Source organism: Pseudophryne corroboree, chromosome 8, assembly GCF_028390025.1.
Source record: "Pseudophryne corroboree isolate aPseCor3 chromosome 8, aPseCor3.hap2, whole genome shotgun sequence".
Lineage (NCBI taxonomy): Eukaryota > Metazoa > Chordata > Amphibia > Anura > Myobatrachidae > Pseudophryne > Pseudophryne corroboree.
This window is the reverse complement of record NC_086451.1, coordinates 292,467,160-292,492,369: the sequence shown is the minus strand read 5'-3', so window position 1 is coordinate 292,492,369 and position 25,210 is coordinate 292,467,160. Positions and strand designations below refer to the sequence as shown.

The 25,210-nt window shown below is 44.9% G+C and overlaps 1 protein-coding gene across 1 annotated transcript in view; it reads left to right on the top strand.

Annotated features, from left to right (window-relative positions):
* CHRDL1 (chordin like 1) overlaps positions 1-25,210 on the top strand; it is a 265,958-nt gene that overhangs the window by 221,077 nt on the left and 19,671 nt on the right. The window contains exons 7-9 of the mRNA XM_063937307.1: positions 4,352-4,546; positions 11,663-11,824; positions 11,945-12,034. Of these exons, the coding sequence (XP_063793377.1) occupies positions 4,352-4,546; positions 11,663-11,824; positions 11,945-12,034 (447 nt within the window). The remainder of the gene's footprint in view (positions 1-4,351; positions 4,547-11,662; positions 11,825-11,944; positions 12,035-25,210) is intronic.

Here is a 25,210-nt window from a genome sequence, read left to right as displayed (position 1 = left end):
GCGATGCGAAGAAAATTACTGAGCGAACAACTCGGAATGACCACCATAGAGCCACATAACTATTATTTAATAATTTATTACTAGTTATTTATATGATAACATATTCACACATATTCCGCAGCACTTTTCAGAGAATATTTTAGCCATTCACATCAGTCCCTGCCCCAGTGGAGAGTTAGATTTGGTTGGGTTATATTGTTTCTGTGCAGAGTAAATACTGGCTGCTTTATTGTTACACTGCAATTTAGATTTCAATTTGAACACACCCCACCCAGATCTAACTCTTTCTGCACATGTTATACATACTTGCCTACCTGACCCTCTCCATGAGGGAGAAAATGCTCTGTTCCTGGACTTTCCTGGTAATGTATGATTGCCATCACCTGTGGTGAGCTAGTTAATTGATAAGAAAGGTGTTTCACCACAGGTGATGGCAATAATCATACATTACCAGGAAAGTCCAGGAACAGAGCATTTTCTCCCTCATGGAGAGGGCCAGGTAGGCAAGTATAATGTTATATCTGCCCCACATGCACTGCACATCATACTTGCCTACCTGACCCTCTCCATGAGGGAGAAAATGCTCTGTTCCTGGACTTTCCTGGTAATGTATGATTGCCATCACCTGTGGTGAAACACCTTTCTTATCAATTAACTAGCTCACCACAGGTGATGTCAATCATACATTACCAGGAAAGTCCAGGAACAGAGCATTTTCTCCCTCATGGAGAGGGTCAGGTAGGCAAGTATGGTGCACATGGGCCCTCATTCCGACTTGATCGCTCGCTATCTGCTTTTAGCAGCAGTGCAAACACTAGGCCGCCGCCCTCTGGGAGTGTATCTTAGTTTAGCAGAATAGCGAACGAAAGATTAGCAGATTTGCTCGGAAATCTTTTCTTGCAGTTTCTGAGTAGCTCCAGAACTACTCCTAGATTGCGATCACCTCAGTCCGTTTAGTTCCTGCTTTGACATCACAAACACGCCCTGCGTTCGGCCAGCCACTCCCCCGTTTCCCCAGCCACTCCTGCGTTTTAGCCTGACACGCCTGCGTTTTTAGCACACTCCCGGAAAACGGTCAGTTTCCGCCAAGAAACACCCACTTCCTGTCAATCATACACCGATCAGCAGAGCGACTGAAAAGCGTCGCTCGCCCCTGTGAAAAATTGCTTAGTTTTGTGTGAAATTACTTGGCGCGTGCGCCCTGCGGCCTGTGCAGAACAGACTTTTTTTGCCTGATCTCTATGCTGCGAAAAACGGCAGCGTGCGATCAACTCGGAATGACCCCCATGGTTTTGCCCATTAGAGAAAAAGTTTGCTGCTGCGATCAGGTCTTAATTAGGCCCTATGATCCCTACCACATGTACACGCTCACACTTGCATACTAGGGCTAATTCTTTTTGGGAGCAAATTAACCTACCAGTATATTTTTGGAGTGTGGGAGGAAACCGGAGCACACGGAGAATACTCATACAAGCACAGGGAGAATATACAAACTCCACAAAGTTATGTAGTTAATAGGAATCGAACCTATGACCTCAGTGCTGTGAGGCAGTAATGCTAAACATTACACTATCCTTATTAGCAGCATAAACTATGTCACCTCTAGTAAGGAGACCAGTGAGGATGTCCACCTTCACAAGACTAAGGGGGACATATACTAAGCAGTGATAAATGTGGAGAAGTGAGCCAGTGGAGAAGTTGCCCATGGCAACCAATCAGCATCGACGTAACATTTATAATTTGCATCCTATAAAAATGTACAGAGCAGCTGATTCGTTGCCATGGGCAACTTCTCCACTGGCTCACTTCTCCGCTTTTATCACTGCTTAGTACGTCCTCCTAAATGTTTTGCTTGCACATTGCAACTTCCACCTTTTACTAAATAGATAGCTTTTTCTTTCTGGTGTCCTTATTGTTATGTTTCAGCACATCTGTTCTCTACATTACATGCAGCCATCTTCAGAGAGCAGCTTTGTGGCATAGACCAAGCAACAATAACAAGCCAAGTATAAGGACAAGGAAGAAAAACACAGAAGAAGTCAGAAAAATAAAACAATGCATTTAGTAAACATTGCTGGTGGGCACACACAAATAAACATTGTCAAGTTTATCAGAGGATCCTTTCTGGTGAGTGAAGTGGGAGTGGTTAGGAGGAGGATGGAGAGTTGTGGGGAGAAGGCAAGGGGGGTGATTCCGAGTTGTTCGCTCGCTAGCTGCTTTTAGCAGCATTGCACACGCTAAGCCGCCGCCCTCTGGGAGTGTATCTTAGCTTAGCAGAATAGCGAACGAAAGATTAGCAGAATTGCGAATAGAAATTTCTTAGCAGTTTCTGAGTAGCTCCAGACTTACTCAGCCATTGCGACCAGCTCAGTCCTTTTCGTTCCTGGTTTGACGTCACAAACACACCCAGCTTTTTCCCAACCACTCCCCCGTTTGTCCAGCCACTCCTGCGTTTTGCAACTCGAACGCCTGCGTTTTTCCGCACACTCCCATAAAACGGCCAGTTTCCGCCCAGAAACACCCACTTCCTGTCAATCACACTACGATCAGCACAGCGATGAAAAAGCTTAGTTATCCCGTGAGTAAAATACCTAACTTTTGTGTAAAATAATTAAGCGCATGCGCTCTGCGAACCTTGCGCATGCGCAGTAAGCAACTAATCGCAGTATAGCGAAAATCGGCAACGAGCAAACAACTCGGAATAACCCCCAATGTGCGAGCGAGGGTCTGTAACTTGGTAGATATCAGCTGAGTTTGGAGGAACATAAAAAGATGTGGATGAGAAAAGAGGTGGCTAGAATGGTAATGGTACAAAATGTCGACATTCAGAACGTCCACATGAATGTTATGTTGACACATCACACGTCAACATGCAATATGTCGACTTGGCCATAATGTCAACCGTCGACATGCTGACTTAACTTTTTGTGAATGTTGACATTTTCACTGACAACATTATGTTTAAATCGACTTTCTATATGTCAACATTCAGACCACGTTGGCATTATGACTACACTCTATATAGAATATGTCAGTCGAGTGGAAGTGACTGGGGGGGCAGATTTATTAAGCCTGGTGAAGTGATAAAGTGGAAGGTGATAATGCACCAGCCAATCAGCTCTTAGCTTTCATGTTACAGGCTGGGTTTGAAAAATGACAGGGGATGACTGGCTGATGCGTTATCACCTTCAACTTTATCACTTCACCAGGCTTAATAAATCTGCCCGCTTCCGGTATGAATGGTCGACAATGTTAAGGTCGGCACTCATTAGGTCGACCACTATCGGTCGAAATTGACATGGTCGACATGGACTAATTGTCTACACATGAAAGGTCGACGTGTTTTTTTTTTTTGGGGTGTCGTTTTCTGTGTAAAGTGACGGGGAACCCCAATTAGTGCACCGCGTCCCCTCGCATGGCTCGCTTCCAGGTTACCGTTCCCAATCGTAGTCCACGTGGATCGTAAAGTAAGAAAAAGTTCCAAAAAAGAAAAAAAGTGAAATACTAATGTCGACCTTTTCATGTGTCGACCATTTTCATGTGTTGACTATTAGTCCGTGTCGACCATGTCAATGTCGACCAATAGTAGTCGACCTAATGAGTGTCGACCTTAACATTGTCGACCATCTGCCCGGATACCAACTGCCCCTGGGTTACAAGAGGTTCAGATTGAGCTACAGTAGGAGGGTAAATGCAGAAGAATTAGGAGGATAAAGAAGAGGAAAGTGTGGAGATGGAGATGAGGCAGAAAGGATTAAAAAAAAAAAAAAACAGGTCAGGACAAGACACATTGAAAATAATTATTTGAAAATTTGGGAAGTGGTGATGGTACGTGAAATGTGGTGCACAGTAAGAGGAGAGAACATGTGGTTTCCTCTATTAGGGATTGTAGTGATTATTTTATAATCTATAACTGCAAAGTACATTTAACTGTGCTAGATGTTCTTAGTTTTGGTTACATGTTTGCTTCAACTGTCTTAGCTCTGAGTTGCATTTGATGCATTGTATAATGTTGGTCAACGTGTTTGACTAATACAATATCCAATTAGTGTTTCGCTGTACCCGATTGCAGAGCATAGTAGGTACAGTATATTGAAAATGAGACATTTCAAGTAGTGCAACAATAAAATAACTCATGATACTAGCACAACGTTTATATTTCATGACGTTTTTGCAAAGAAAACAATAGACCATCACCTCTCTGTGACATATGGCTGGTTGGCAGTCATTAATTCTCTTTTAAAACATAATTGGCCCCTTTAACTGTTGAACACTTTTTACATTCTTTAATTCACCAGGGAACAGTCAGCTATCATCCAACATGTGACTGTGTTTGCCATCTTCCCTGCAGTATGCATCTCAAATGGGAAAACATACTCCCACGGAGAGTCCTGGCACCCTACCTTGCGGTCCTTTGGAGTGGTGGAATGTGTGCTGTGCACGTGCAACTTCACAAAGCAGGAGTGCAAGAAACTCAGCTGCCCGGAGCAATATGCTTGCAAATATCCTCAGAAAATAGATGGAAAATGCTGTAAAGTTTGCCCAGGTATGTCAGCTTCACCAGCAGTCAGCTAATTGTAAGAAGTGATGTTATAATTATTGTGGCTGAGGCTGAATTGCAGACATAAAATATATTTAATAGAAAGGTCGCTAACTATGGAAAAACTTTCAACAATTGCAAGTAGCATATGCACCACCTTTCCGCTACATCACATACAGTTACACCCATGTTTGCTCTCTCTGTTTTGCATAGGAAATATGCAATCGCTATAGGGTTTCAACTAGAGATGAGCGGATTCGGTTTTACTCGGATTTACTCGGTTCTAAAAACGGCATATTATTTGCTCACGGATGTCACGTGTTTTGGATAGCCAATCAGATGCCGTTTTGAGAACCGAGTAAAACCGACTTTCAACAAAATGTAAAAATCTCTCTGAATGCCAGATAAAACTTGTGTGTGAAAAATGAATTCTAAAATACTGTACATAAAAACAATACACAGTGGCTCTCATTCCGAGTTGTTAGCTCGCTAGCTGCTTTTAGCAGCCGTGCAAACGCTAAGCCGCCGCCCTCTGGGAGTGTATCTTAGCTTAGCAGAAGTGCGAACGAAAGATTAGCAGAACTGCTACAAAAAAAGATTTTGCAGTTTCTGAGTAGCTCGAGACCTACTCCTAGCTTGCAATCACTTCAGACTATTTAGTTCCTGTTTTGACGTCACGAACACGCCCTGCGTTCGCCCAGCCACGCCTACGTTTCCCCAGCCACTCCTGCGTTTTTATCTGGCACGCCTGCGTTTTTACACACACTACCCGAAAACGGTCAGTTACCACCCAGAAACACCCACTTTCTGTCAATCACTCTGCGGCCAGCAGTGCGACTGAAAAGCGTCGCTAGAGCTTATGTAAAACTGCATCGACTTTTGTGAAAGTACGTCGCGTGTGCGGATTGAGCCGCATACGCATGCGCAGAAGTGCCGATTTTTAGCCTGATCGCTAAACAATGGCAGCAAGAGATCAACTCGGAATGAGGGCCAGTGTGCATGAGCAATAGAGAAAGCACCTATCCATACTAATTGTGCCTTTCTAATCAGCCAATCACAAACAGTTCTCAAGTGCTGGTGATTATCATCATCAGTATGTATAGCTGCCACAGGCCTATACGCGTCTCTATGCAGGCCTCCACTTTCTTGCATCCTTATACGCCACCATCAGTCGCACCAGTGCTGTGACAGTTTCTCCACCTGACCGTGGCCTGACTATTTTTGTGAGCCCTGCTAGCCACAGCCCAATCACTGCCCATGAACGCCCATCTGTCCCATTTCTTACACCATCTGTCCCGATTGCAACAGTGTCTTTGTGCATACCCTGTGTATAACACATGCACTGGAGGATTTTTAGAAATTTCCGCGCATGCGCAGTCACAAAAAAATTACTTGACTACATGAACATCAGCACTGCACACGGAATGCATGTGACCCAGAATCAGGCCCATTGTGTTTAGCATGACTGGTTACTAATTAGCTGCCGGTCAATAGACTGCAAAGTAATTTCTCATAATTAGCAGATGTCAAGACCATGCTTATTTAAATATGTTTTTGTAGACAATAATGTAAAGTTTACAGCAAAACCATAAACCTTCTATTGGATCATGTGTGTCATTTGTGCAGCAATCACTTAACCTTATACTCTAAAGTGAAAAAGGGGGGGGCCTGGACTGCACATCCTATTACTAAAGACATCAAGAGGTGCTATCATGCTGAGGCTTCTAATACTATGCTGGGGGAAGAGAAATGCAGATGCACACTCTTAGCACTAAAAATAAATGTATAGAATGTGGTAGTATAAGGAATGTTAGGGAACCATGTGATGAAGTCACCTGGCCGTGGAACATGGGTCCGCGTATTTGCGCAAATGTGTGCTAAGAACTTCAATTATACTCCATGTTAATTGTGAGGGTTTATTTAAATTATTTTTACTATCAGTGTTCTTAGTGCTAAGAGTGTGCATCTGCATCTCTCTTCCTCCAGCACTCTAAAGTGAAATAAAGACACAGAGACATAGATTTGGCAGAGAACCTGTTATCTAATTTATTTAAAGCAATATTATGATTCATTTAATTTAAAGTTGTATGATGGCAAAGAAAGAATGGTCAGAAATCAGCCTATCTGCAATGCCCAAACAGCGCCAACAACAAGCTTTTTGTAGGTGGATACCGCTTAGCATGCACAAACACAACAATATAACTACTTATAAGCAACAAAAGGTATCCACTCACCCTCCACCAGTGCCGTAACTAGGCATTTAGCGCTGTGTGCAAGAAATGGCATTGGCGCCCTCCCCCTCCTCTATGTAATACAGAGGCAGTGTGTGCCTAAGGCGCGCATAAAAAATATAGGGGCATGGCTTCATGGGGAAGGGGTGTGGCCACAAAATAATACCACTTCATACTACGGTGCACAGTAGTCTCCATTATTCAAATTACGATGCACAGTAGCGCCACTACACTAGGTGGAGCCCCTTTTACACATTACGGCAGACAGCCCCCCTTTTTACACATTACGGCAGCCAGTCCCCCTTTTTACACATTACGGCAGACAGCATCCCCTTTTTACACATTATGGCAGACACCGTCCCCTTTTTACACATTACGGCAGACAGCGTCGCCCTTTTTGCACATTATGGCAGACAGCGTCCCCCTTTTTACACATGACGGCAGACAGCATCCCCTTTTTACACATTACGGCAGACAGCGTCCCCTTTTTACACATTACCGCAGACAGCATCCCCCTTTTTACACATTACGGCAGGCAGCTTCCCCCTTTTTATCCCCCTATTTACACATTATGGCAGACAGCGCCCCCCTTTTTATACATTACGGCAGACAGCATCCCCTTTTTACACATTACGGCAGACAGCATCCACTTTTTACACAGTATGGCAGACAGCGTCCCCTTATTACACATTACGGCAGACAGCGTCCCCCTTTTTACACATTACGGCAGACAGCGTCCCCCTTTTTACACATTATGGCAGACAGAATAGATAGAAAGATAGATAGAGACAGATAGCTAGATAGATAGACAGACAGACAGATAGATACTTACCATCTCTCCCCGCTGGCTCAGTCAGTCAGGCTCCTCGGTGCTGGCAGATTCCGGGCAGGGGAGAAGAAGGAGGAGGGAGGGGGAGGAGGGAGCCGCAGCAGTGCAGTGTAATTGGTAGTGGCGCCGCTGCAGCTGTCCCTCTCCTTCTGCATTGGCTGGCCGCCACCGCTGTTAATGCTAGGATGAGGGAAGCGCATCCCAGTATTCACAGCAGCGGCAGCCAGCCAATGTGGAAGGAGAGGGACAGCTGCAGCGGCGCCACTACTAATTACATAGCGCTGCTGCGGCTCCAGTCCCCCTCCCTTCTCCTTCTCCAGATCCTCCCCTGACGCTGCTCCTCTCCTCTTCTCCTCCAGCGCACACAGCACAGGCGGCTTGTAATGAGTCAATTTGACTCATTACAAGCCGCTGACATGGAATGCTGGCTTTTGCGCCCTCAGGGCGACTGCGCTGTGAGCCAGGACACCTGGCACACACGTAGTTACGGCTCTGCCCTCCACCTTGACTACCTACCCGTTTGGGTGATGATACCGCCCCCGGTAAGGTGGTACAGCCAACTACCAGTCAACAAAGGGAGCGCATCTCATTCTTAACAATTGCACATGGACTGGTGACCTGCCATTCTTTCCTGCCACAATAGAAGACAACACACACAACCGCAACTATAATCAAAAACAAAAAAGGGGAGGGAGGGTGGGAAGTCAGGAACCAAAGAGGCTTTGGCCTATCAATCAAGCCCCTAAATAGACTTTCACTAAAACACGCCCCTGCCCTGCAATAGGTTACCAAACAAGATTGATTAGCAGCCATGCCAGCCTCCATCTTAGAGGTTTAACCCACCTCTTTTCATATGCAATCATTCGGTTTTTCTTACTGTATGTCCATGAAGGTGTGTTGAATCTCTCTAGTACATCACAGTCTGTACTTTGATAAAATTCTCTCCATGTGCACTTTATACACATTGTCTTTTTTAAGATTAATTACCTAAATACTGATAATTATTAAATTTATTGCCAAAATTGTCCAGGTCATTTACGAAGATTTTATCTACTTTTAGAATATTTATAATACGTTTACATGGGGCACAAGACATGCTACTTGTGGGCACCTATATCAAGATTCTATTATATTCTTTGTGACTAAAATTATTAACTTTTTGTAAACATTTAAAAGTAACATCAACACAAACTAAACATTTAGTTGGCTTGGCACCTAAATAGCTGTAAGTAGGGGGTGAGAGGTTTAGGGTTCCTGCTGCTTAGACAAGTCTTATAATAATACTGTCATGGATCTCCTGCTTGACGAGGACGAATCATTTTAAAATTTGACTATCGCTAACATCTTGTGTTGACACCACTGATTGGATGACCCCAATAAGAGTCATAACGGCAATTAGAATCCTGTCTTTAATGACAATCCTTCTCTTGATGAATCCCATAACGGTAGGTTACCTGATTTTCTTTATCTTGCTAAATGTAAGTGTCATTTATTTATCATATTGCGCAATGTGCCCGTGTGACTCAGATGTCAAACATTTCCTATCACCGCTATTTAATAATGTTTTCTTTAAACTTTTTGTATTATTTCCTGAAAATTAACCATTCAGATGCAGTAGGGATTCTGTGGCACATATCCTCCTAGCAATGAAAATATTATGTACTGTATCATATTGCTGTGCATGCAGTTCACATTTTTTGGATAAATATCAGCTTTACTTGGCTGGTGAGAATGTCAAATTCTTGATGACTTTCCCACAGGTCAGCTAAGGTGATCCCATGCTTAGATTCAGCTCTAGGATAAAGCAGACATCACTGTTCTATTAACATCCTCTGGCAAGGCAAAGCGCTTTCATGTGGTTCTAAGACTGACACCTGCTCCCGAGGTCACGAAACCACAATAATGGCTTCCAGGCATTTATATTCAAAGAGTGCTTTATAAAAATGTATATTATTGTTTTTCAAGAGGCATACCTACTTTTACATGTACCGTTTACATTTCACAATATTTACATAAAACCTTACAATGTAAATCTACTTTATTAGATGTAGACATTTGACCCACTGAGGGTATTTGTATTAAACATAATATATAAATATATTTATATCTGTCTTCTATGTTTACACTTTTTTCTTACTTTGTTATATTTCAGATCCATTCCGACATTCATTTGTCGAAATGGGTCCGACCTTGGCTGTTCAATGCAATCTCAATTCGACTTTAAAAAAGTCGAATTGAGATGCGGGAGCAGAGATGGGGGAGAGCCGCGGGCAGACGGGGGACAGCAGCTGCTACAGCAGAGTAGCCGGAGGATGTGTCACAGCCGCCGCTCACGGCAGAGTCCACCCGACTCCAGCAAGTGAGACCTCGCTTGCTGGAGCCGGGTGGATGCTGCTGTGAGAGGCGGCTGTGACATATCCTCCTGCTACGCTGCCGCTGCTGTATCGCTGCTCTCCCCCGTCTGCCCGCGGCTCTCCCCCATCTCTGCTCCCGCATCACAGCCATCACTCACGGCAGCGTCCACCCGGCTCCAGCGAGAGAGGTCTCGCTTGCTGGAGGCGGGTGGATGCTGCTGTGAGTGGCGGCTGTGATACATCCTCCGGCACTGCTGTCCACCGTCTGCCAGCGGTTCTCCCCCATCTCTGCTCCCGCATCTCACTTCATCTTTTTTTAAAGTCAAATTGAGATGGTCAAAAAGGGGGCCAAAACCTCGACACAAGCATGCGGATCGGCAGCTATTCCGCCGATCCACGTGCTTTTCGACAAGTCAAATTCCTCCACTTGTCGAATAATTTGGGGTTAGATTGAATAGGTCGGAAACCCTTCTGACCTAAAAAAGTCGAAAACTGCCGTCTTTTCGACAGACGGCAGCTTTCGACTTCAATTGAATATACCCCTTGGTTTTTACTTTGTGGGTTGTAGAAGACAGACTGCTTTCAGTGGAACTCCTTCTGCACCCTCCAATTCCCATACTTACCCACTCCCAAATTTGGGGAGAATCTCCTGGCCCCTGGGAAAGTGGACAAGTCTCCTGCATCCCCAGCCTTTCCGGATAAAGTGGATGGAGCAAGGTGCCTGAGATGATTTGCTATGAATCATGTAGCCCCAGCCCCAGAAATGTTTTTCCAAAAATCTATACAAAATGTATTGGGGGGGTGGGTGCGACTATGTAGTTTGCGTGCCATGCCCCCAATTCACCAAACCTGGACCTTCCTCTCCCAGAGAGGGACTTGCCAATATCAGCAAGTATGGCAAGAACCCAGTGTTGAATAAAAGCATCAACTACACAAAGTGCAACATATAGTAATAGGCAACCTTGATGTGCCCTCACTCTCCGCAACCACAAATGGGACCAAACCTAGTGTATTTTTGGAGGAAAACTGAAAAAATGAAAGGAATGAAACGACTGGTCCTAGAGTGTTAGAGGGCTGAGCTGGATGGGAACATTTTTTACTGTTTCAACCATGCCAGACTGAATTTAGAGGGGGCAGGGAAGGGTAATGAGGTCACTTGTATGTGCAAGGTAGATAATTAAGTTAATTTCTGAAAAATGAAAGACAACCAATATGGGGGCAGATGTATTAACCTGGAGAAGGCATAAGGAAGTGATAAACCAGTGATATGTGCAAGGTGATAAAGGCACCAGCCAATCAGCTCCAATATGTAAATTAACAGTTAGGATCTGATTGGCTGGTGCCTTTATCACCTTGCACATATCACTGGTTTATCACTTCCTTATGCCTTCTCCAGGTTAATACATCTGCCTCATGGTGTGCAGTCAGGGGGTAGGATAGGTTTACAGACCTGCCAGGATGATGTAACAGTGTGCACCAGATCGTGTGCCCACGCCCCCTTCAGCAGCATGCTGCATCTTCAGCAGGAGATCCCGGTTTTCACAATATGGGGTGGCCACACCGCCACACTTGACCACGCCCCTTTTACTGGAGTGTCTTGGTTACCCTGCACTGAGGGATTCCACTTGCATACAAAAATGGGTTACTATGTTTTTGGTTACAAAAGGGTTAATAATAACTATTAGTTTTTGTCTGTGTAATGTTGCAGAGGAAACAGAGCCGCATTCAGGTGACAAAGATTACTTATGTGAAGAGACCCTCCCTGTCTTTGAGTCCATATTACTAGAGGAAGGGGAAAGAGTCAGGAAAATTGCGGTGGTGACAGAGGAGCCTCCAGTGGCGGATATTCATGTGTGGATAATCCAGAAAGGTAATAAGAGTATAAGAGATTCAGAGACTGCATGTTTGGGATACAGCAACGATTTAGCCCAGGCATGACCAGACACGTGTTTTGTTCCATCTAAACACAATGAGCCTTTGTCCTTCTTAGGTGTCCTGCACCAGTTTTACACAGAAAAAATGTCTAAGGAAGAATTTGAAGAACAGCAGGAATTTAAACAGATAACAAGGACGACATCAAGTGAGTTCTTATGTCTTTGTACTGTATGCAAGATAAAAACCGCAATGTAGCAAATCCAGCAAGCTTTTTTTATGATGTGTCTATTTATATTGTTACTCACGCTTGTAACATAGGGGGTACTTTCGACCTGATCGCACGCTAGCTATTATTTGCAGCGCTGCGATCAGATAGTCGCCGCCTATAGGGGAGTGTATTTTTGCTTTGCAAGTGTGCGAACGCATGTGCAGCCGAGCAGTACAGAAAAAAATTGTGCAGTTTCTGAGTAGCCCAGAACTTACTCAGCGACTGCGATCACATCAGCCTGTCCGGGACCGGAATTGACGTCAGGAACCCTCCCAGCGAACGCATGGACACGCATGCGTTTTTCCAAACACTCCCAGAAAACGGTCAGTTGCCACCCATAAACGCCCTCTTCTTGTCAATCTCCTTGCGATCGGCTGTGCAAATGGATTCTTCGTTAAATCCACTGCACAGAAACGATCCGCTTTGTACCCGTACGACGTGCCTGCGCATTGTGGTGCATGCGCAGTTCTGACCTGATCACAGCGCAGCAAAAAACCTAGCGTGCGATCAGGTCGGAATGACTCCCATAGAGTTGACAAGCAGCCTTACAGATTATGGTGCCCTACTTATGCAGGATGTATCGCAAATAACATAAACATCACATGTCCATGTGATGTCAAAGAATAAGCAAGAAGATGAGTGTCATTATGTGTCCTAAGGACGAGCCTTGTCCCTTCAACTCAATAGGGTGCCTTCCAGACACCCCATAAGCCGTAAAAGACTATTCTGGGGCAAAAACTGTACACCAATTGCACACCCCTTGCTACAACCATATATAAAATATACATAGGGGTAAATAACAGAGGCCTATGTTACTTAACCCTACATATATTCTATACGTAGGGGCGGGAGCATTATAATAAGGTGGAGTGTATCTGGAGACATTTCTGTTTTATTGGGCAGTGCTTTAAAGCCACACAAGACAACTAGATTCTTGCATCACATATTTTACAGTATAAGTGCATTTCATATAGAAAGTGTCTTCCCGTGTGCAGATAAAATCATGTATTATTAAAAAAAAAACGTTTAAATGCGACACTGACTAAAAACAGCCCTATTTCCACTTTCTGCCATATGTAATATAATTAATAAATAAATATAAAGTGTGAAGAATTTTAGGGAAAAAGCTAATGAGTTCACGTTATTAAAATTGGTGGCATTGCTCAAGTGCGATAGCAGGCAGCACATTTACATTTGCAAATGTGCATTTAACACCATACAGACTAATTTATGACTATTGCAGTAAAGCCTGTGGCACATCAGTATCCCATATTGTCTAGATACTGTTTATTTAAATCTTTTAAATGTAGGCATCTCCTTATACATATATATATATATATATATATATATATGGGAAATGGATACCTAGCAAATGGATACCTAGCAACAGTGCCGCAACTAGACATTTTAGTGCTGTGTGCAAGAAACTGCATCGGCGTCCCCCCTTTATGCAAAATAGGGGCAGTGCGCGCCGCAAAAAATATAGCGGCGTGGCTTCATGGGGAAGGGGTGTGGCCACAAAATAATACCAATTAATATTACGGTGCACAGTAGTCTCCATTATTCAAATTATGCCGCACACCAGGTAGAGACGTTTTTACACATTACGGCAGACAGCGTCCCCTTTTTACCCATTACGGCAGACAGCGTCCCCTTTTTTACACATTACGGCAGACAGTCCCCCTTTTTACACATTACGGCAGACAGCGTCCCCTTTTTTACACATTACGGCAGACAGTCCCCCTTTTTACACATTACGGCAGACAGAGTCCCTTTTTACACATTACGGCAGACAGCATCCCCTTTTTTATGGCAGACAGCGTCCCCTTTTTTTGCACATTACGGCAGACAGCGTCCCCTTTTTTACACATTACGGCAGACAGTACCCCTTTTTACACATTACGGCAGACAGTCCCCCTTTTTACACATTACGGCAGACAGTGTCCCCTTTTTACACATTACGGCAGACAGTGTCCCCTTTTTACACATTACGGCAGACAGCATCCCCTTTTTACAAATTACGTCAGACAGGAGTCCCCTTTTTACACATTACGGCAGACAGCATCCCTTTTTTTACGGCAGACAGTGTCCCCTTTTTTACACATTACGGCAGACAGCGTCCCTTTTTTACACATTACGGCAGACAAAGTCCCCTTTTTACACATTACGGCAGACAGCGTCCCCTTTTTTACACATTAAGGCAAACAGTCCCCCTTTTTACACATTATGGCAGACAGAGTCCCCTTTTTACACATTACGGCAGACAGCATCCCCTTTTTTACGGTAGACAGAGTCCCCTTTTTTTACACATTACGGCAGACAGCGTCCCCTTTTTACACATTACGGCAGACAACATCCCTTTTTACACATTACGGCAGACAGCGTCCCCTTTTTTACACATTACGGCAGACAGCATCACCCTTTTTACACATTACGGCAGACAGTCCCCATTTTTACACATTACGGCAGACAGCGTCCTCTTTTTTACACATTACGGCAGACAGAGTCCCCTTTTTGCACATTACGGCAGACAGCGTCCCCTTTTTTATACATTACAGCAGACAGCGTCCCCTTTAGTTTTTACACATTACGGCAGACAACGTCCCCTTTTTACACATTATGGCAGACAGCATCCCCTTTTTACACATTACGGCAGACAGCGTCCCCTTTTTACACATTACGGCAGACAGCGTCCCCCTTTTTACATATTACGGCAGACAGCGTCCCCCTTTTTACACACTACAGCAGACAGTCCCCATTTTTACACATTACGGCAGACAGCATCCCCTTTTTTACACATTACGGCAGACAGAGTCCCCTTTTTACACATTACGACAGACAGAGTCCCCTTTTTTATACATTACAGCAGACAGCGTCCCCTTTCGTTTTTACACATTACGGCAGACAATGTCCCCTTTTTACACATTATGGCAGACAGCGTCCCCTTTTTACACATTACGGCAAACAGTCCCAGACAAAATAATACCACTTCATACTACGGTGCACAGTAGTCTCCATTATTCAAATTACGATGCACAGTAGTGCCACTATACTAGGTAGAGCCCCTTTTACACATTACGGCAGACAGCGTCCCCCTTTTTACATATTACGGCAGACAGTCCCCCTTTTTACACATTACGGCAGACAGCATCCCCTTTTTTACACATTATGGCAGACAGCGTCCCTTTTTTACACATTATGGTAGACAGCGTTCCCTTTTTACACATTATGGCAGACAGAGCAGACAGACAGATGGAAAAGAAAGAAAGAAAGAAAGAAAGAAAGAAAGAAAGAAAGAAAGAAAGAAAGAAAGAAAGAAAGAAAGAAAAGAAAGATGATACTTACTGTCTCTGCTGGCTCAGGCAGTCAGGCTCCTCTGTGCAGCTTCTGGCAGATCATGGGCAGGGGAGAAGGAGGAGAAGGGAGGGGGACTCGGGAGCCGCAGCAGCACAATGTAATTTATAGCGGCGGCGCTGCAGCTGTTCCTATCCTTCCACATAGGCTGGCCGTCCAATATGGAAGGAGAGGGACGGCTGCAGTGGCGCCTCCACCAATTACATTGCGCTGCTGCGGCTCCCGAGTCCCCCTCCCTCCTCCTGCTTACCACCGTGGCTCTCACCTCTCCTCTGCTCTTAGCAGCACACAGCGGCAGCCAAGCGGCATGTAATGAGTCAGTTTGACTCATTACATGCCGCTGGCTTTGGGCCCCTTCACAGTGGCGGGCCCCAGTGCAAGGCACCGCTTGCACTGGTGGCAGTTCCGCTACTGCCCTGCAATAATCTATACTTTCTATTACAGCAATAGAAAATCTGGTCCTAGTAATTAGAATAAGCAGCCATTTTTGTTTAAAGTTATTATATATATGTGGTATTAGATACGAAATGTCAACAGTCATCATGTTAACAGGAGATTATGACAACATGGTCATAATGTCGACGTTGACTATGCTGACATTCATCACGTTGACAGTGATGAAATGTCAATATGTAGCAATGTTGACATTTTGTCTTGGTGACCCAGCGCTCCTAGCAGCTGCAGCAGCATCTTCTTGTCACAGCCGGTAGAATTTGTGATTCCGTTGGATGTGTGCTAGCGGTAGAAGTGCATGCCTTTGCGAGGAGAACGAATGTAGTTTCTTCTCTTATGCTTTTATTAACGAAAAAACATATAACAGCAAATATTTAAAGAACAAAGATGAAGAATTCCAAAAGATTAGGATGCAGAGTATTCATGGGCAGAGTTATTGAAAGAGTCCGTATAATAAATGATTGTCTGATATGGCTAGTGAATACTGAAGAGTTTGTACGTTGGATAGTTAATTGTCGTGACTGAAGAACACTGAAGGAGTTTTGCAGAATAAATGATTATTAGACATGGCTGAAGAACACTGAAGGGGCTTTGCAGAATGAATGATTATTAGACATGGCTGAAGAACACTGAAGGGGTTTTGCAGAATGGATGATTGTTAGACGTGGCTGAAGGACACTGAAGGAGTTTTGCAGAATGGATGATTATTAGGCGTGGCTGAAGAGCACTGCAGGACTGCTGGGAAATACTCTACGGATAGAACTCCAGGAGACACTGTCCTAAGTGGTAGGCTGTGACTCGTGGGGCCAGGGTAACCACTGGCAGTTGTGCAGCAAATGACAGCTGAGGTGACAATTCCATGGAGCTGAAAATCCAAGGGACACTGAAAGGCACACAGGAGGACCTGTGGGAGCGCCGAGCTAAGACACCTGTAATGGGACAGAAACATAAAGCAATGGCAAGGTTTGAAACCAGACTGTCCCTTTTTACCAGAGAGCTCAGCCTGTGATTGGCTGGAAGAGACCAGAGACCAAATCCCATTGACATACTATGAATTAGTCTCCAACATGGCGGCCCCCAGTACTGCAAACACGTCAAAGAAGGGGATCTTACTCAGGCAGCACAGTGCTCCAGTGACAGCAGGCCGCATAGTCACCAGCTCCCTCTCAGCCGCAGCACACCAGCTGCCCTCACAGACCTACGCCGCCACAGCGCTAGCCATCTGACAGAGAGCCCCCGGAGACCATCACCGGAAGTGAGTCCCCGGTCCATGACAGTACCCCCCCTTTTTATGTTGGACACCGAACACCCTCGTACTTTGGTAGGATTCTTGGCATGGTACGAACCAATTATGGTGCTTGAACATCTTCAGCAAACACCCAGGATCTTTCTTCCAGACCGTATCCCAGTCTATGAGATACTGGACATGACCATATTGTCTGCAGGGATCCAGTATACTTTTAACCTCAAACTCCTCACCTTGCATGGTTTGAACTTTAGGAGGTCTAGGCAGGGCTGCACGAAAGCGATTGAGCACTAAAGATCTTAAAAGAGAAACATGAAACGCATTGGGAAGCTTAAGATAAGATGGTAATTTTACTTTGTAAACCACAGGATTAAGTACTTTTTCAATAGTAAACGGTCCAATGAATCTAGGAGCATTTTTTTTTAAGGAACTTTGGGGGTAATTCTGAGTTGATCGCTGCAGGAATTTTGTTAGCAGTTGGGCAAAACCATGTGCACTGCAGGGGGGGCAGATATAACATGTGCAGAGAGAGTTAGATTTGGGTGTGGTGTGTTCAATCTGCAATCTAAATTGAAGTGTAAAAATAAAGCAGCAAGTATTTACACTGCACAGAAACAAAATAACCCACCCAAGTCTAACTCTCTCTGCAAATGTTATATCTGCCTCCCCTGCAGTGCACATGGTTTTGCCCAACTGCTAACAAAATTCCTGCTGCGATCAACTCAGAATTACCCCCTTTGAGATGTAAATCTCGCATGGAGACCCAGACTTGATCCCCTACTCTAAGGTTGGGAATGCCTTTCCATTTTCTATCAGCAAAAGACTTGTAACGTGCAGATGACTTGATCAAAGCTTTACGTACTTGTTTCCAATTCTCCAAAAACTGTCTGAGTGCCTGACCTGTGGCAGGAACCTCTAAAGCTGGTAAAGCCTGGAACTCGAGGATGGAATCCGTAGTTAGTAAAGAATGGAGTAGATCCCAAAGAAGTATGGAATAAATTGTTGTGAGCAAATTCTGCTTTTGGGAGGAAATCCGGCCAATCATTCTGCGAGGAAGACATAAATAAACGTAGGATGGTCTCCAGATCCTAATTTACTCTTACCGTTTGTCCATCTGATTGGGGATGATCGACAGATGTAAAGTTCAACTTTATTCCAAAAGAAGAGCAGAGAGATCTCCAAAATCAGGCAACAAATTGTGGTCCAGGATCGGAAACAATCTCGGTGGGCATTCCATGTAGCTTAAAGATTTCTGAGATGAATAACTTTGATAACTGAGGTGCAGATGGAATACCTGTCAGGGGTATGAAATGTGCCATTTTCGAAAAACGATCAACAACAACCCAAATGGTGTTTCATCCTTTCGAAGGAGGTAAATCAGTGATAAAGTCCATAGAGATATGAGTCCGGTGTTGAGTCGGTATGGTTAATGGATGCAGAAGACCTGGAGGTGTACCTTTTGGACTCATGCTGTGCACACTCTTGGCAGGCAGCTATGAAATCTTGTACATCTGCTCTCAGCTGGGGCCACCAATAAGAACGTTGAATGAATTTTTGGGTCTTAAATCTCCCTGCATGACCCATAAAGGAAGAATTATGTGCCCACATGAGCAGTTTCTTCCAGAGTTCAGGGGCTACGAAAATATTCCCTGGTTGAGGACTTGGAGTGAGCTGAGTTGCACAGAAAGAGGCTGGATCCAAGATGAGTTGTTTCCCTGAGTAATCTGAGGGTTTGTTGGAGCTTAAAGAATGAGAGAGAGCGTCCACCTTCTTGTTAAAAGAATCAGGTTGTGTGAAGAAAAGGGCCCACCTGGCCTGCCGTGGATTGAGACACTGAGATGTCCGCAAATATAATAGATTATTATGATTGGTGTAAACAGCAATAGAATGTAAAGCCCCCTCTAACAAGTATCTCGACTCTTCAAAAGCCATCTTAATAGTTAGCAATTCCTGCTCACCAATGGTGTAATTTCGCTGAGCAGATGAGAACCTTCGCAAGTAGTAACCACATGGATGAAACTTCCCATCTTCAAAGAGTTGAGACAGTACTGCTCCTACCCCTTCAGTGGAAGCGTCCACCTCCAGTATGAAGGATCGATTCAGATTGGTTGATGATGAATGGGAGCTGATGTTTTAGGGTTTCAAAGGCTGCTATTGCTTCTGGTGGCCAGCAGGATGGACTAGCTTCTTTTCTGGTGAGGTCAGTAATGGGAGCCACAATGGACGAATAACCTTTGATGAATTTTCTGTAGAAATTTGTGAACCCCAGGAACCACTGAATACCGTTCAAAGTAGTCGGTAATTGCCTGAACTTTAGCTGGATCCATCTGTAAATCGCTACCTTAGATAATGTAGCCAAGGAAAGGAATGGAAGGAACTTCGAACATACATTTCTCCAGTTTACAATATAACTTGTTCTTCCTCATTCAGGTTAGCACCTCCTTCACTTGAGCTCGATGAGTCTCCAGATCTTTAGAGAATATTAAAATGTCACCTAGGTAAACCACCAAACACTTGTAAAGCAAGTCTCTAAATAATTCATTGATGTACAGTACTTCTGGAAAACAGCCGGGGCATTACACAACCCGAAAGGCATAACTAAATACTCGTAATACCCATCCCAAGTATTGAAGGCTGTCTTCCACTCATCCCCTGGGTGAATGCGAATCAGGTTGTAGGCTCCACGTAGATCTAACTTCGTGAATATTGAAGCCCCCTTCAGCCGGTCGAACAATTCTGGAATCAGCGGCAGGGAATACCAATTCTTGAGAGTTATATCATAGAGTCCCCAGTAGTCAATGCAGGGCCGTAGACCTCAGTCTTTCTTTTCACAAAAAAAATCCTGCTCCTGCAGGACAAAGGAGAGATTCGGCCCCTGGGAGGAGTTTTACCTGGTATCAAGTCAAGTGAACAGTACCATTTCCAATGAGGTAGCAGAATGTTTGCCCCGTGCTTATTGAAGACATCTAGAAAGGACCGGTAAGCCAGGGCAATTCAGAGGATTGAGTTGTGCACAGTGGTGTCACTGTTGTTAAACAAGAGTCGAAACAGGTTTTACCCCAGGAAAGAATCTCCATGGTCTGCAGTCAACTTGTGGATTGTGTTTTCAAAACCAGGGGAGCCCTAGGATAACGTTATAAGAGGCTTTAGGAATCACGAGAAAGGAGATGACTTCGGAATGCAGTGCCCCCATCTTGACTTTGAGTGGGACAGTACGAAGGGTAATAACACCGTCCGGAATCTGACTTCTGTCCACTGCTGTAATGGAAATAGCCCGATCCAAAAGAAATGTCTGAATTCTGGCGTGCTAATCAGGGCAGAAGAGACAATGTTCTCCACAGCACCAGAGTCGAGAAGTTCAGAAATCTCGAAGGAGGAAGGTGGGACTTCCAGGTAAATGGGCAAGACAGGTTCCTTACATATCCTTACTCATCCTTACACATGATTCAATGGAAACTCCTAGCTTAACCTCTCCTGAATAAACTAGGAGCGGTAGTTTCCTGGCCGCAGGCTACAGAATTTAATGAAATGATCAGATTATCCACATTACATGCAGAGATTTTCCTAGCGACAGCGTAGGCACTTCTCATTAGAAAGATGAGAACGACTGACCTGCATTGGCTCCTCTATGGGAGGTGAGAGTTGTCGTGCAGGAAAGTCCTGCCGAAGTCTTGAATGCAACTGAAAGCTGGGGCGCTGTGACTTGGACTTTTCAAATCATCGTTCCCTATTGTCACGATCCGGGTATCTGGACGCCATTTCTTACCCATCAGATGCCTCCTAAGGCTGGCTCAGCGCTCCAGGACCGGATCCCATCTGTTATCCTGATGTGTACATTCCTGTATCCTCTCCTGTCACTCTGGGACGCTGTCACAGTAAACGCCATATTACACCTGGCATGGCGTCTCCCGCGGCCTCCGCCGCCGTCCCTGAACTTCTGCATGCAGAGTGTCTGAGTGGCGATTACGCCAGCCGCGGCCTCCGCTGTGTCCGCGTGGTTGGATGTGCATCTGTCAGCCTGGCGCCTCCTGTCTCCGGTGGCCGGCGCCGCCATTACTGTTTTCATTACCACATGGATTACAAACCAAACTTCCCTCCAAGTGTCTGCATGGGCGCAGCCATCTTGGATTCTGTCAGCTGATCATTTCCACCAATCTGTTCTCAGTATTGATAATCTGCATAATTGCCTAGCCAATCCCTTCCTTGCTGCAGGTATAAATACACTGTGCCTGAGCAAGGAAGGCGTCAGTGCTTTGGTTGTCAAACCTAGTTCCTGTTTGTCTCTCTCCTGTGATTGTCTTCCAGGTTCCAGCTCCTGTCTCAAGACTTCCACCATAGAGACCCGCACCAGCATTCCACCTGCGGTGTAGCCTGACTCTCCAATCCATTGTGGATTCATCTGTTTCCAGCTACAACATTACCTGCTTCCAGCTCAGCTTCCAGCAGAGTACAGCTTCCCTTAAAGGGCCGGTGTCCTTTCTACACTTTACCACTCTCCACCGGTATTATTATTTCTCCGCTCTCAAGTTCTACATTTCAGTTCATATTTCATCGCTCCCAAGTTCATTTATTATTTAACTGGTTCCAGCCAGTATCCACTCCGTGCTAACAACAGTCTGGTTCCAGCCAGTATCCACAGCAGCTGTTTTATCTTCAGCAACCCAGCTTTTCCTGGAACATCAGCTGGCACAATCCTGGGTTATCTCCATTGCTACAGTCGGGCCTGGTAAGGACTTTCCATCTAGAAGATCATAAGAACTATCTCACACTACCAGTGCCCTGTGGCTCCTGCCATCCTGTAGTACCCAGGAACTGTATTTATTCTTTGCTGACTTTTACGTTTTCTTTTACTGCTGCTGTGTTGCGGAGTTGTCATAATAAACATCATTGACTTTTATCCAAGTTGTCGTGGTCACGCCTTCGGGCAGTTATTATTCATGTTACTTACATGTCCAGGGGTCTGATACAACCTCCCAGGTTCCGGTACATCTCAGCCCCTACAACTGAGGCTGCCTCCCGTCAGCTCAGGCCCTCAGTTGTGACAGTAAGCACTGACCTAATGAATCCAGCCGGAGACCAGGATCAAATGGCCAGGCCGATGCAAGAACTGGCAGCCCGACTAGAACATCAGGAGGCTGCACAGGGCCACATCATCCGCTGTCTCCAGGATCTCTCTACTCGGCTGGATGGGATTCAGACAACTCTCCATGGATCAGGCGCGTCTGGTGCGTCAACCACAGTGACTCCAGCTATAACCCCACCCACCTTACCCATTTCTGCTCCACGTCTTCATCTTCCAACGCCAGCAAAATTTGACGGATCTCCAAGATTCTGCAGGGGATTTCTCAACCAGTGTGAGATTCAGTTTGAGCTACAACCTGGCAATTTTCCCTGTGACCGTACAAAAATTGCCTACATTATTTCTCTTCTCAGTGGCTCAGCCCTTGATTGGGCATCACCGTTATGGGAGAGGTCCGACACCCTGCTATCTTCCTACACTGCCTTCGTGTCAACATTCAGGCGCATCTTCGACGAGCCAGGCCGGGTAACCTCAGCTTCATCCGAGATTCTCCGTTTACGCCAGGGGTCACGTACTGTAGGACAATATTTGATACAGTTCCAGATCCTGGCATCCGAACTGGCATGGAACGACGAGGCCCTGTATGCTGCATTCTGGCATGGCTTATCTGATAGAGATGAGCGGGTTCGGTTTCTCTGAATCCGAACCCGCCAGAACTTCATGTTTTTTTTCACGGGTCCGAGCGACTCGGATCTTCCCGCCTTGCTCGGTTAACCCGAGCGCGCCCGAACGTCATCATGACGCTGTCGGATTCTCGCGAGGCTCGGATTCTATCGCGAGACTCGGATTCTATATAAGGAGCCGCGCGTCGCCGCCATTTTCACACGTGCATTGAGATTGATAGGGAGAGGACGTGGCTGGCGTCCTCTCCATTTAGATTATAAGAGACTGAGAGAGATTTACTGGAGCTGACTAGGAGGAGTACTGTTACTGTAGAAGTGTAGAGACTGAGTGGAGAGAGTTTACTAGTGAGGACAGTGCAGTTTACTTTATAATCCGTTCTCTGCCTGAAAAAAGCGATACACAGCACACAGTGACTCAGTCACATACCATATCTGTGTGCACTGCTCAGGCTCAGGCCAGTGTGCTGCATCATCTATTATCTATATATAATATTATATATATCTGTCTGACTGCTCAGCTCACACAGCTTATAATTGTGGGGGAGACTGGGGAGCACTACTGCAGTGCCAGTTATAGGTTATAGCAGGAGCCAGGAGTACATAATATATTATATAGTGAGTGACCACCAGACACACAGTGCAGTTTATTTAATATATCCGTTCTCTGCCTGAAAAAAGCGATACACACAGTGACTCAGTCAGTCACATACCATATCTGTGTGCACTGCTCAGGCTCAGGCCAGTGTGCTGCATCATCTATTATCTATATATAATATTATATATATCTGTCTGACTGCTCAGCTCACACAGCTTATAATTGTGGGGGAGACTGGGGAGCACTACTGCAGTGCCAGTTATAGGTTATAGCAGGAGCCAGGAGTACATAATATATTATATAGTGAGTGACCACCAGACACACAGTGCAGTTTATTTAATATATCCGTTCTCTGCCTGAAAAAAGCGATACACACAGTGACTCAGTCAGTCACATACCATATCTGTGTGCACTGCTCAGGCTCAGGCCAGTGTGCTGCATCATCTATTATCTATATATAATATTATATATATCTGTCTGACTGCTCAGCTCACACAGCTTATAATTGTGGGGGAGACTGGGGAGCACTACTGCAGTGCCAGTTATAGGTTATAGCAGGAGCCAGGAGTACATAATATATTATATAGTGAGTGACCACCAGACACACAGTGCAGTTTATTTAATATATCCGTTCTCTGCCTGAAAAAAGCGATACACACAGTGACTCAGTCAGTCACATACCATATCTGTGTGCACTGCTCAGGCTCAGGCCAGTGTGCTGCATCATCTATATATATTATATATCTGTCTGACTGCTCAGCTCACACAGCTTATAATTGTGGGGGAGACTGGGGAGCACTACTGCAGTGCCAGTTATAGGTTATAGCAGGAGCCAGGAGTACATATTATATTAAAATTAAACAGTGCACACTTTTGCTGCAGGAGTGCCACTGCCAGTGTGACTGACCAGTGACCTGACCACACTGACCACCAGTATAGTTAGTAGTATACTTATATTGTGATTGCCTGAAAAAGTTAAACACTCGTCGTGTGACTTCACTTGTGTGTTTTTTTTTTTTTTATTCTATAAAAATAAAACTCATTCTGCTGACAGACAGTGTCCAGCAGGTCCGTCATTATATAATATATAATATATACCTGTCCGGCTGCAGTAGTGATATATATATATTTTTTATATCATTTATCATCCAGTCGCAGCAGACACAGTACGGTAGTTCACGGCTGTGGCTACCTCTGTGTCTCTGCACTCGGCAGGCAGTCCGTCCATAATTGTAATACCACCTAACCGTGGATTTTTTTCATTCTTCTTTATACATACATAGTTACATAGACATCTTCTCTTTATCAACCAGTCTATATTAGCTGCAGACACAGTACAGTACGGTAGTTCACGGCTGTGGCTACCTCTGTGTCTGCACTCGGCAGGCAGTCCGTCCATAATTGTATACCACCTAACCGTGGTTTTTTTTCATTCTTCTTTATACATACATAGTTACATAGACATCTTCTCTTTATCAACCAGTCTATATTAGCTGCAGACACAGTACAGTACGGTAGTTCACGGCTGTGGCTACCTCTGTGTCTGCACTCGGCAGGCAGTCCGTCCATAATTGTATACCACCTAACCGTGGATTTTTTTCAGTCTTCTTTATACATACATAGTTACATAGACATCTTCTCTTTATCAACCAGTCTATATTAGCTGCAGACACAGTACAGTACGGTAGTTCACGGCTGTGGCTACCTCTGTGTCTGCACTCGGCAGGCAGTCCGTCCATAATTGTATACCACCTAACCGTGG